This window comes from Corvus brachyrhynchos, unplaced genomic scaffold, assembly GCF_000691975.1.
Source record: "Corvus brachyrhynchos isolate BGI_N302 unplaced genomic scaffold, ASM69197v1 scaffold80, whole genome shotgun sequence".
Taxonomy (NCBI): domain Eukaryota; kingdom Metazoa; phylum Chordata; class Aves; order Passeriformes; family Corvidae; genus Corvus; species Corvus brachyrhynchos.
The window spans coordinates 12773963-12786843 of NW_008236769.1; the positions used below are offsets into that span (position 1 = coordinate 12773963).

Below are 12881 nucleotides of genomic sequence, written 5' to 3' on the forward strand. Positions count from 1 at the left end.
CGAGTGAGGGACCAGCTGCCCGGGCAGGCGAGGCACCCCAGCCCGGCTGGGAGCACGGCGGCTTGGCTTCAGACTGGAGTGGGCGGGCAGTGCAAAGCAAATACCGGAATGTTTTTAAAAGGCATAGTTTTCGGTTGTCATTTCCCCTTACGTTTTCAAACAGTGTCGTACTTACGACATGTGTTGTAGTGTACCTAAGCTGGTGTGCTTTTTAAAAATTTTTCTTTCAAGTCATTAAATCGAGTAATTGCTGAAGGTGGTCAGAGAAGGGTTTTATCCATTCACTGTCTTGGCGAAAACCGAGCGGGTTTGGAAGCGTCCTTCTGCCTGGGTCTGTGATTCGGAGGGAGCTGTTTGTGCTGTGTGTTGTTGGTAACTTCGAGCCTCTGGGAGTAGGAAACTCCCAAAGCCAGGCAGGGTGGAGGAGGAAGGGAAAGCAAACATGAGTGCTTAAGCCAGGAGTAAAATGTGAAAAATCCTTCCTTCCCTCTCCCTTGTTTAGTTACGCGCAGAGAGCTGGCACGTACAGAGCAGTGTGTTTGCTGTTACACACACAGAAACACCGTGTATTTACAGTGCAGAGGCTGCAGTACCCGGTCGCTCTCTCGAGCAGGTGTGGTGGGGGATCTGCAGGTGTGGTCCTCAGCCCAGAAGCCACGTCTGGTGTTAGTAGATGCTGCGATTGTGTTTTGTTTAGTAACCCGTCATTTAACATGTCAGAGCAGCCAGAATCGAGGAGGAAAATGTAGAGAACTCAACCCTTAAGCAATCCTTGGCTGACCCACCAGCGTGTTGCAAGCACTACAGTCAGATCCCAGGCTTCCTTGTGAGGGCTCTGCAGCCATGTCTGGTCAAGAATTTCCTGGGTAAAAGTGTTTCCACATAAACATTTGACCTACTTCTCCTTAGCCATTGCATTGAAGTGTAGTTCCTGAATTTGGCTTTTCCGTGAATTTACTACGGGATGGGGCAGTAAATAAATGTCAGGTAGTGCACTGCTGCCGGAGGATGGTCTGTGGATGTTGGCACATGTCCACAGGTCTATAAATACTGGTGACAGTCCTCAGTTAGGTTTTTTCTCCCACCATTTTGTCTGCAAATAGAGTATATGTTTGGTTGTTTAAATAATAATGGTTTATTTGAAAATGTTGATGTCTTAATTGCATTAATCAAAGACATTTTCTCAGCAATTGCACTGTCTAACATCTTTGTTAAGTAAATGTTTCCTGAATAAGTTGAGGTAAATCACATATCTGTATGCCAAATCAGATTGTCCATATTTGTTTTTTATGGGCAATGTTCAGTGAATACCAGTGACTTGATTTCAGATGAAAATTCTTGTTTTCTAGTTCTGTGCAGCATCCACACTGCTGGCATCAAGAACAGGAATATAGAAGCTGGAAGCATTCAGATTCTTTGGTGCTTGAGGAATATCAGTGTGGCCATTCAGGCCATTGGCTGGACAGGTGAGGAATAAATGTGAATTTTCTTTACGTCTCCACTTTGCTACACTCTTCTTTAGGACTCCAAGAAAAGCTTGGACATACTTAGGTTGAGTGTTTTCTTATAACAGAGTAGCACAGAGTTAGGAGATGATACCTGCATCGTGCCTGAAGAAGAACACCCAGTTTGTCTAATTGAAATACATGCCATGGTATTAGCAAGTATTCCAAATGAAAGGGAGAAATGCTATTTAGTGAAGCAGTAGGTTAAGCCCTTTATTGCTGAAGGCTTCAATATTAGTATAAAATTCCCAATGAAGCCATATGCTGTTATTTTCATACTTTGCTTATGCATCTTTATGTGTAAGTGTGGGCAGGCCATCTTTGTTCACTTCACAGTGCACTTGGTATATTCAGTTCTACTGCAGTTTTTAGTGAGCACCTTTTTTTTTTTCCCTACGGTTATTGAGGAAAATTTGAGATGAGATAGAATTTTATACATAGGTAATTCTAGGAATATTTTTCTTGGCTTTTGGATATTCTAGACTGAAGACCTACGGTGGAGGAAGTGGTTGAGACTTGTATCTTACAGTCTGATAGCAAGGGTGGAAAGTGGTGAGTGCTGAGATATGTGCAGAAAACTGAACAGAATGTAAGAGGAAATATTTTACTGAGGGTACATGAAAATATTTTTTTTATGTAATTCATACATTTCTGAATATTACGCTGTATGAAGGTGATTTTAATTTTTGATGGCATGTTTAATATTGTTTCTTTAATAAATTAATCTTTTGAAGACCTTAGGAAAGGCCTTGTGTTCAGGAGTGTTTTCTGTGTCTTTGATGTGGTCATAAAAAATACTAACGGTATGGCATGAGTGTGAGACTTAAGTGGATGTGCCAGCAGTGTTTTGTGTTTCTCTTTTGCTGAGTGGATATGTTCCTTTTCAGTGTGGAATCTTTGTCCTGTGTTAAAATGATGTTGTCAGCACGGATGGTAATTTCATCTGTTGATGTGAAACCATTTAGGGAAAGTAAGACTATCAGCTAAATCTGCTTCTGTATTACTTATATCACTTGTTAAATGTTGAGGCATTAAAATTGACAGAAGAGGGCAGGCTGAGGGTGACTTAGAACTGAAACAGAGGAGCATGCTTGTGGTTTTACAGTTGTGGAGTGGTTTTGTCCACTATTGATGTTTCTGTTCATTAACTGTGTTACAAGCAGCAAACATTCATGATGAATTCCCATTATTTTCTCTAAGCTCTACAGAACCAGAACATTCTAGACCTCTTTCCAGTTGCCCCAACTGGGAAGGTAGAATTGAAGAAGGCAAAACAATGAGGACATCAAATAAAAAAATCACAAAGTAGGTATTGAACTATTACTGCTTATTGTTGCATTGGTTTTAGCAATAACCATCTGATGATCTCTGACTACTTTACATGCATTAATGAATATTTGAAACACAGGCTGTTTCATATCAAGCCTGAAGGAAGCCTTAAGGAGGGAGTAGCACTGAGAAGTTTTATCTCAAAAGCTACTTGTGTGATCATTTGAGGTTCAGATTTGATTAGCACAGCTTTCATTTCTGTGAACCAGTGAATTCAGAGTGGTGCTCACTGTCTATCAGTAAGAATACAGGCAGTTCTAGAATATGTTTATGTAACTTGTAAAACTATTAAGGTTCTTTTCAACTTAATTCTTACTTTTATTTTCAAGTTCTGTTGCAAGTGACTCTGCTAATCCAGCTGAATGGGAAACTGATGAAGTGGTCCTGAGGAGAAGACAAAAACAGATCAATTTTGGAAAGAATACCCTTGCATATGACAGATACCTTAAAGAAGTTCCAAAGTAAGTTGCACTGTGTTGCAGCTTTCCAAATGAACTCTTACTTGTTCCTGGTGTGTGTGTGTGTAAAACAGCACACAGCCTTAGTTCTCTTCAAATTCTTCCTCTAGTTTTTATTGCTGAGTGTGACATTATATGGTGCACAGTATCTCTGGGTAATTTGAGTCAGCTGTCCCAGCAGTTTTCCCTCTCAACTCAGTGTTCACCGTAAACTTAGTGTCTGTGGGATGGGGCAGGGCTGAATGGGGAAAGGAGAAGGCCTTGAAGCTGTGTGAGCACGAAGGTAACTCCATCCCAGCCAGACTGGGTACAATACTAAATAAAAGAAGCTGCACTTGACTCAGGAGAAATAAAGTTGAAGGAGCTGGAGGTTGGGATATTATTGAAGGAGTATGAGTTATGCTTCTGTTTTGTGTCTGTTCATGGGCAGTAGGGATCTGCTTTTGGCAGCTGTCAGAGAGCTGGACTGGATGAGCTTCCAGTCTGACTCAGAACATGATGGTTAGTTGTTGCTTTTGTGATCTATTTTTGGTAATGTCTTATATACATCTCAATTAAGTGTTTAAAAATATGAACTTTATTTATCAGACCACTGATGCCTGTGTGATCTGATGAGCTGAGGATTCTTTTTAAGGGAAAAACCTCCATGTTCTGAAATAATAAATCTTACTGTGTATTTACAGGGACCAGCGAATTCCAGGAGTTCACCCTAGAACTCCCAACAAGTTCAAGAAGTACAGCCGTAGGTCCTGGGACCAGCAGATCAGGCTGTGGAAGATAGCACTGAATGCCTGGGATCCTCCTGGTGAAAAAGCTTGCACTCTACAGCCAGTGTGTGTATATGGGTGAATTAAGTCGAGGCTTAAGGAATTTAAGGAGGGCTCTGTAGTTCCTTTAGAGCATTCCTGACTGGGAGAAAAAAGATCAGGCTCAGAAATGGGAGTCTCCTTGAATGCTTTGTTTTCCATTTGAATTCTGTTAGTCTTCAAGATACTCCCATTATTTAGTCTTAAGATTATCTGCAGTCAGGCATTTATGGGGAGGAAGGCATTTGGTCTGCCTGCAGAATGCATTCCTCCCCTTTGTCTTTACACTGGTGGGCACAAGGTAATATTACTTTTCTAGAAAGCGAGAGGCATAAGCACAAATTTGGTGATTACTGTTCCTTGACTGTGATAACCTTTCCTTCTTTCCTTTTCCTGATGTCATGGAACCATGTGTCTCCTACAGTAACAATATGTTAGAGGATTTGAGACGTTTAAAGTGAGAGAGAGATTTCTGTGCTCTCTTCAGGAGAGTGTCAGGTGCATTCAAGATGGAAATATTTTTATCTTTTCACAACTTTGAATTTCTGTAACAAGGCTAGCTCTGCTAATTGATGCCACCTCATACTTTACACGATTTGGACTAGTAAATTGGGAGGAAAAGGGTGAATGGAGTTCTTGTAGCTTTGTAACTGCACTGTGTAAATAGTTTTACCTGTGTTGTAATTAACCTGTGGTAGAAGTTGCAGTTTTTATACCATTTGAGTGTCATATGAGATGAACTGTTAATTATTACTTCAGTTTAACTGTTTTCTAGTTGGAGCAGTAAGCCAGATGGGTAGTTTTTTAAAGCTTTTTTTTTCCCCTCCTGTTTTTAGTAGTACAGAACCTTCAGGTAGTTCCCAGGAACGGTTCTGCAAAGATGAGGATGCTTCTGGCTCCTTTGTGTTTGACGAAAAGCAGAAGAGAAATGAGTGTGAAGATGAATGCAGACAGACTGACTACATACCTGAGAGGTATGAGAGAAAACTTCTGTGCTTAACTTAGGGAGATAATTCAGTACGTGTCAGTTTTTTGTAGGAAATGTTTAATGTGGAAGAGTAGTTAATGCTCAGCTCTGGAGTTGGGCACTTTTGCTGTTGAATGTAATCCATCAATGGTACAGAGCATTGAATGTGGAAAAATTACCAGCATTGCAGAATTACATGATATAACAGAAGGAAAGGCAGTATTTTTTCAGCTTCTTAGAGTACTGAGGTTTCTTTAGTCAGTGCTGGAATGTTCTGAAAGTAGAGGAGCTTTTTCAGAAGCAGGAGTCCCCTTCCTTAATAGCATCTTGCCTGTCTGCAGAACAGCAGGGAGGCTGACTCTGAAGTACCTTGTGCACTTCCCTGTTTACTGAAATCCTTTGTCCTGGGGGATGTGTGTGGAGCTCAAAATGGTTCTGCTTCCAAACCGTGAGCCATTTGCTCCATGTTCCTCTGTGTGACTGAAGAATCATACCTCAAAAGAAAACTTCCTCTGTAGCATATGCTATTATTTAGCAGAACTCTGATAAACATTTAGACATAGATAAAAAAATGTTATGTGTGTAAAATCTGTGCTTTATTTTTGTAGTTCCTGTTCTCCTGATTCTTCTCCAGTATGGAAACGCAGAAAAAGAAACAGTTCTGACTCCTCTGTGGTTTCAGAGAGCAAAAACCATTATCTGCAGATGTACCACACACTGGAAAGGTATGAAATTATTCTCCATATGGGAATTCATTGATACTACAAACTACCTTTTGGAATATGACTAGTACTTTTCCCTCCATTTGTTAACAGCTTTAATTTCATCTAAAAATGTGTGCAATTTAATGAGGAATGGAAATCATGTCAGAATAATTGTGCTGTATGATAGCAGTTATTTACAGTGGTCCATTGCAAGTGTCAGAAGACACAACACAGGGGGTTTTGTGTGTAGATTTAAGCAACACAAAGGGTTTTGGCAGTTTAGTAGACATTTCACACTAACCTTAGTAAAAAATGTTTATACAGGTGTGGTTTTGTGTTTTTTTTCTGTCCACTTAGCCCCCTTAAGAGGAGCTGTGTTACCCACATGCATGGATTCAGACCTTTTCGTTTTCTTTCCAGCCTTACTGACTTGGGACATCAGGAGGCTTTTTCAAAGTGCTCAGAGTGGGAAGCCTTAGGTGAAAAAGATGAAGTAGTGACAGTACAACAAAGTATAGGAATAACAAGGTAAATACCCCAGTGATTATGATGTTATTTCTGTTTATTGCTTATCCTGTAAAGGTGTTCCTTTTCCCTTTTCCCTTTTCCCTTTTCCCTTTTCCCTTTTCCCTTTTCCCTTTTCCCTTTTCCCTTTTCCCTTTTCCCTTTTCCCTTTTCCCTTTTCCCTTCTTTTTTCTTTCCCTTTTTACATTTCCTCCAGCACATGGTATGTTTGGTTGTTACTTCTCTTCTTTGAGCTTACTCAGCTTTTTCCACTCTGACTTTCCCATCTGTTGCTTTCTGCTCTCTGCCATCCCAGATAGTGCTGGAAAATGATGAGCCCCTTTCACATTCTGTCTTGTGGAAAGAATTGGAAGTTTGCCTCTCATTTCCTCAGCCTTTAAGAGCTGGAAGCTTGCTCTCTGTCTCCTTAGAGATTAAGTTGTTTTGTAGTGACAACAATGATAGTTTTTTGTTTTTATGCAGTGACCCAATTCCAGCCAGTTGTTCTTCAGGATGGAACAATCCAAAACAGAGGAAATCCAGCTTCTTTCTGCCTGACAGCAAGACTTGCAGAGATGCAGACTGCAGGCTGGAGAGGTATGAAATGCAGCTCATCAATTGGGGTTTGAGGGGTATTTTTTAATTAATTTTATAATTATAAATTATATTAATTTAGAAGCTTAGTTGCTTTCTTGCTGTAATTCAATCCAAGCTTTTATTATAAACATTGACTTTTTTTTTTTTTTTTTTTTTTTTTTTTTTTGCTATTCTTCTTAGGGATGTTTTGGTCGATATTTATATGTTGTGTGGTAAAATTCTGTCCTTATGTTCTTTATGTTCTCATGTTACAGTCTGTGTTAATGGATTGTAGCTATTTAATATTTAAAAGTTACCATAATAAAGGCACTTAGTCTTTGGGTTTGGTTTTTTTTATTTGTAGACTTAAACTTTGTAGCAGTTTATTGGAAGGACATCAGTCAGAATACCCTGACAGAGGATGGGGAAGTGCAAATGCTGAAGATACAATATTGAGGAAAAAAATCTAAATACCAAAGTGAGTTTGTGCTGACTACTTACGTGACCTGTTCTGTTTCAGTAGCTCATCCACAGTATCGTTCTACAGAATCCAACTGTTCAGTTCAGGCAGATCAGTTTCTTTTTTATTCCTTTATTTTATTAGTGTTTTATCCCATCCTCTTGCACTTAATACAGCCCCTTAATTAAAAGATCTAATGCTTCAGACTTAGGAAATTGAAATTGTTACCTGTCCGCTAGAAGATGTGTTTTTATCACTCAAAAAATGCCAGTTTTTTCAATTATTTCAGTAGCACCTTTTCTGCCTCTTCATGTTTTTGTGATGAAGTTACAACTTGGCATTTGCAGCAGTAGATTTTAGTGAAAATTTTCTCTTGGACTGTAGATTCCTGTGGTGCATTAATAGGATGGATGGCAATCTGGGTCAAACAGGTTTTATTAGCAGGTAGTCTTTTGTGTAATTAGATTGCCTTTGAACTACATTTGATGCAGGCTCTGAAACATGGACTAGGATATAAATGTCTGTTAAACAGTGATCTTTGACTATTTTGCATAATAAAACTCATTTAGAATATGGCCAAAATTAGTTTTACACTTAGATTTTGGATTATAGCAGTATGAGGAAAAGGCAGCTAGAGCTTTTAAAAAACTATGCTGATGGCATTTTTCTTTTGACTTTATTGATTTTTAAGTTAAATTCTTTGAGCATGAATAAGATTTAACATGCATTCACTTCCCTAAAGTGCTAATTCAATATTTGAAAATATCTAGTCTTTCTTTGTATATAGAAGTATTGAAGAAGGAATTTCTCCTGTGACAGAAAAAAGACTTGAAGAATAGGAATGTAGTCTGAGACCAGCAGATCAAGTCTTGGAAAACTGGTGCTGTCATGTAGGATCTGCACTGAAAGAGGAAGATTTACAGTCAGCAGACGTGCAATCAACATAAGGTGAAATTATTCAGGTAAAAGAAGCATCTCTACGTCACAGTTAAGAGCCTTTCTGGTTTCCACATAGTTGATGCTTAGTGTTTTTTCAGTGGTCTTTGTTGTAAATAAGGCTGTATTAAGGAGTGTATATACTCAGTGGGTTTGTAAATATTTACGTTAGATGTAAGATGTATGAAGTGAATTAAATACCTTCTCTGTGGAGCAACACACTGGTTTTCTGGGATGGAAAGATCAGTATTTAGAGCAACATTGCCTTTAACCTTGGCTTTTAGGTGTGATGAGCTCTAATTCTCAAGTGTCAGGAACTTTATCTGTGGAAGTTTAATCTTGCTTGAAAACCAGATAGTGGGTTACATGATAGAATTCCACACTACCTTCCCTTGCTAAAAGAAGATTTGTCATAATCAGAAATAAATATGAATGTATCTGTTGCTTTGTGGGGAAAAACCTTAGTCAATAGGATATTTTTAAGATATGGCAGAAATTCATTAATTATAATTGAGATAAAAGTCTATTTTATGAATTAATGACATTTAGATGAAAATTATGTGAGTGGTTGAGAAAAATAGGCTCAGCTGCTTCCTTTTCTTCTTGACAAATACTTTAGGAATGTAGGGTATCTAGTACTGTATTTTCTCAGTAATTTATGTGTTCAAAATGTTCATACTAGCTGTAACACTTTCTTTGGTATGGACAATATGGGTTTCTCCTTTATACTGTGCTATAAGCTCACCATATGCAGTGCTCTCTTCCATTTACTGCTACTGTAATGCTACAGCTTAAAAGAGGAAATGTTTTGCTGTTACTGCCTGGATATAGCACATTTATAAAATGCTGTTACCTGCTTTTTTGTTTAGGTTTCTCCAGATCTTTATAAGGATAGATTGTTTCCTGCAAGCTGTGCCTCAAGTATAAAACTTCAGATTTCATGAAGCCTGTGCTGCAATGACAATGGATGTTCCTTAAAGCTTTTGTGAGGACATTTCTGCTATGCATGCATTGGCAGGTGACACGTGCATTATACTGCAAAGCTGCTTCAGGTGATGGATCCTGGCATTCCCTCTGGAGATCTTGTTCCTCAGAGTGTGCTGATGTTTCACCAGGAAATCGGTGAATTGACTTGACTCCAGCATCGAGTCAAACTGAAGAATGCCACCCCTCAAACCAAGGAACCCTCTCTGCTCCACTGGACCAGAATTGCACATCCAGCCCGAGGAACTCCTTCAAAGGAATGTAGATAATTTCAGCTTTCCTCCAGTCATTAAAGACAAGCTGTTAATAACTTTTGGATTGGGCAATCACCCATTTGGTCTATTTATTGTTCTCTGAGATGAATTAAGCTGGCATTTGCCTAAGCCAGGTGAGAGAAGAGAAAGGAAAGGTAGATGGTCTATCAAAATCAGATCCTTTTCTTGAAGGGGCTCAGTGACTTTTAGAACAGCAGCCAGCTTAAATACCTGGATTTTGCTTTTATGTGTGTTACAGCCTGACCCAAAGAGCCAGTCTACTGTTAAAGAGTGGGAGAGGATGTATTCAGTGCCTGTTGTTCCTACAACTATTGGGGATGAATAGCAGTGTTTGCAGGTGTGGAGCTGCTCTTGTCCAGGCTAAGGAATTGTGATGATGTTGGGATAAGCTCTCCTTTGTTTTACTCTGCCAGCACTGTGTGCAGAAGTTTGAAGTGAGAGCTGTGGCTACAGTAGTTTATACTAAATTCATGTGCCAGTTGCAAGAATTTTACAGTCCTTGTGTAGCATGTGCTGGGATACCAATGTCTGCTAGAGCTGGGAGTTGTCTCTACAGGGTTTGGTTTTGCTTTTCACCACAGCCTTCTGTGGGGCTGGAAGTACCCAGGGCCAAGAGCCCTTTGTGCTGCTGATTTGGAAATAAGCTGCTTCCCCAGGAACTACTCCCACTCCCAAAATGTTATTTCCAGGCATGCTCAGGCATTTTTCCCAACACAAGGGTGTATCAGTCACACACCACAGAGCACGGAGTGTGTGTGTGTGTACAAGGGAACATCTGTACAGCACTTTTCTAAGAAGTAATATTTAGAACCTTGTTGTTCCAGTGTGCATGCTTCCATGTGATTTATGGTGATTGTAAATAAAGGAATGTGTTACATTTTTGGCAATTTGCCTTTATGCAGAAGAATTAAAAACTTTAAAAATCCTTGTTAGTCTGCTTTTGGGGTTGTGTTATCAGTTTGACTGTAAAAGGAATATGTGGGCCCAGTAGTCCTTTTTTGTTTGTTTTAGGGTGTTTTGTTTGTTTTGGATGATTTGCTTTTTTAGCCCTTGCTAAAAGGGGAAAGGAGGAGTCTTCAGAGATGAAAATTCGACTCTTGAAGGGATTCAATTCTGGTTGTGTCCAGCCCCTCATTTTGTGCTTAGGGCATGGTAACTTAGTGGAATGCAGCAGCTGGAGTCTCAGCACCCATTCTGCCATGGAAAGGTGTCCTGCTGGAGAAGATGGAACTGCTAGGTGAGAGTAATAGGCTGTCAAGAAATATTTAAACTCATCTTATGCATTTCATGAGTATTAAGAGCCTTTAAGCTTTTGCCTGAGATAGACAGGGCCTGCAGTGGATTTATGGACACATCTATAGGATTTGTAATTCAGCAGTCCTTAAAAGATCTTTGTATTTCTTGGTTGAAGATATTAGCCTAGACATAGCATAACCAATCTGCGTGTGGCAGTCAAATTTTGGGCAGATTTATTCCCAAATCCACATTCTGTATGCTTGGACAAGCTATGGTAGCACAAGGGAAGGAACGAAACAGCAGATGAGGTTTGAAGTCTGCTGAAGTCATTTCATGCAGTGATGTAGAACATCTACACTGGATGTAGAATCATCCTGTGTTCTAATTAGTAACCTCATTAGTGTAAACAGAGCAGTCAAAACTGGAACACAGCCTGTCCATGCACTTGTTTACCTACCCACGGCTGTCTGACACGGAGTTTACAACTGAGGTAAGCGAGCAGAAGTCTGGCACTCCACCCCCAGTTTTTCCTTTAATTTTACTCAATTAAATCTCCTCTGCATAAATCTGTGCTTAGTTTGTAATTAAGCCAAAATACACCCTGAACTTCAGCAGACAGGTCTCAGTTTCTGCCTAGAAGTGACAAGTGTCTTCTGTTGGCATGCTTCCACTGGGAGAATCTCCTTACAGATGATACATTATCTGTGCTTGTGGAAACCATCCTTCACTGGCAGTTCTGAAATGCCATGGGTTGTGTGTCCTTTGTTTCCTTTGTAAAACTCCTTTGAGGTCACAGCTGAGGATATCTCCTCCCCTTAAATTCCCACTGTGGTGTGAAACTGCTTTTCTGAAGGATTTTTGTTGCTGACAAGGACAGAAAGATGCAGTGCAGCTGTAATCCCTGAGCTGTGTCCCAGCAGATAGTTCTGGATAAAATGAATTTAATTTGTACGTAGTGTTATGCTAAAAGTACTGTGTAGCTTCCAGGCTGTAGCTGTTCTCTGTCTGGCTTGCTTGGATGTGTTCAGGTCATTGTTCTAGCTTGTGTCAGAGCCAGGCTGAAGGGAGGGGAGTTTGTGCACATTTTGAACCTCTGCTGTACTTCAAGCATGACTTTGGTTCAGGAACACAGTTACGTTTTCCATAGTCGTGTGTGGGAAAGGAGAGGTGCCAGCAGAGCAGACTTCTCTGCAGGAACATGGATATTCATGCAGATGCCACACAGAAGATGCGTGAGTTTGTACAAAATTTACTACAGTAAGGCCAGGCAACAGGAAAGGAATTTTCAAGGTAAATCCCTTCATGCATCGCAAGGCTGAAAGTGTATCTTCATTTAAAAAAATCCCCAAAACCAAACAGCACCTGTTACTGTGTGTTCAGAAAGTCTCTCCAAAACCATTGCTACTCTTCAATAGCTGCTTTTGTGTTTTAAGCTGATTTTAAAAAACCCACCAAACAACTTTTCCTTTGCTACTTCTGCCATCTGTTTTACCGGATGTGGTACCTGGGGACATGGTTTAGTGATCACCTGGTTATACAATAATGGTTGTATTTGATGATCTAAGAGGACTCTTCCAACACATAATGAATCTGTGATTATAAGGCTTTTTCAACCTTAGTGGTCTCTGATTCTAAGGACAGAAGAAACCATCTCTCTGAAGTGTCCCACCAGTCTTCAGGCTGCAAGGGCTGCAAATGTATTACTGTTTAAAGCTGTTTGTGTTCTGTTGGAGTTCTTCAGGTTGTTTCTAAATTGCTGTTCTAAAATGTGAGGGTATGCCCAATAGCAGGACGAATGGGATCTCGTTGTGCATGCATGTGCAATTAATAACTCCAGAAAGCTCCATGAGCCAAGGCCTAGCAACCTCGTGGCATTACCCAATCTTCTTCACTATTGATAAGAAATTTCATACCATGTCATTGTGAAATTTATGTGGTAACCATCGGGCGTGGGGTTTGAACTGGCCCTTGAAATACCCTGTCCGCTTCATCGACTGTAGAGCCGTGCCGGTGACCGTCATCCTTCATATCTGAATCGCGGGAATTTGTATTTTCCCTTTTGTTTGGGCTGGTTTTTTTCCTGTTGTTTCACGTGGGTCCCGCCACCACCGCGCGCCAAAACCGCGCGCAACCGCTCTCGA

At 40.1% G+C, this 12881-nt stretch overlaps 1 protein-coding gene across 6 annotated transcripts; it reads left to right on the top strand.

Annotated features, from left to right (window-relative positions):
* Nucleotides 1-6: 6 nt before the first annotated feature.
* Nucleotides 7-10429, top strand: LOC108445083. Of its 6 annotated transcripts, none has more exons than XM_017727755.1 (12): nt 7-866; nt 1350-1466; nt 2706-2810; nt 3164-3295; nt 3976-4125; nt 4935-5072; nt 5674-5790; nt 6190-6297; nt 6757-6870; nt 7214-7327; nt 8097-8271; nt 9115-10429. In XM_017727755.1, exons 1-10 carry the CDS (start codon nt 844-846, stop codon nt 7317-7319), a joined length of 1110 nt encoding a protein of 369 aa, XP_017583244.1. In that variant the 5' UTR covers nt 7-843; the 3' UTR covers nt 7320-7327; nt 8097-8271; nt 9115-10429. The 6 variants fall into 6 exon arrangements, with proteins under 6 accessions (XP_017583244.1, XP_017583245.1, XP_017583246.1 ...); XM_017727756.1 differs by having other exon boundaries at nt 8129-8271; XM_017727757.1 differs by having other exon boundaries at nt 4938-5072; nt 8080-8271.
* Nucleotides 10430-12881: the final 2452 nt, after the last annotated feature.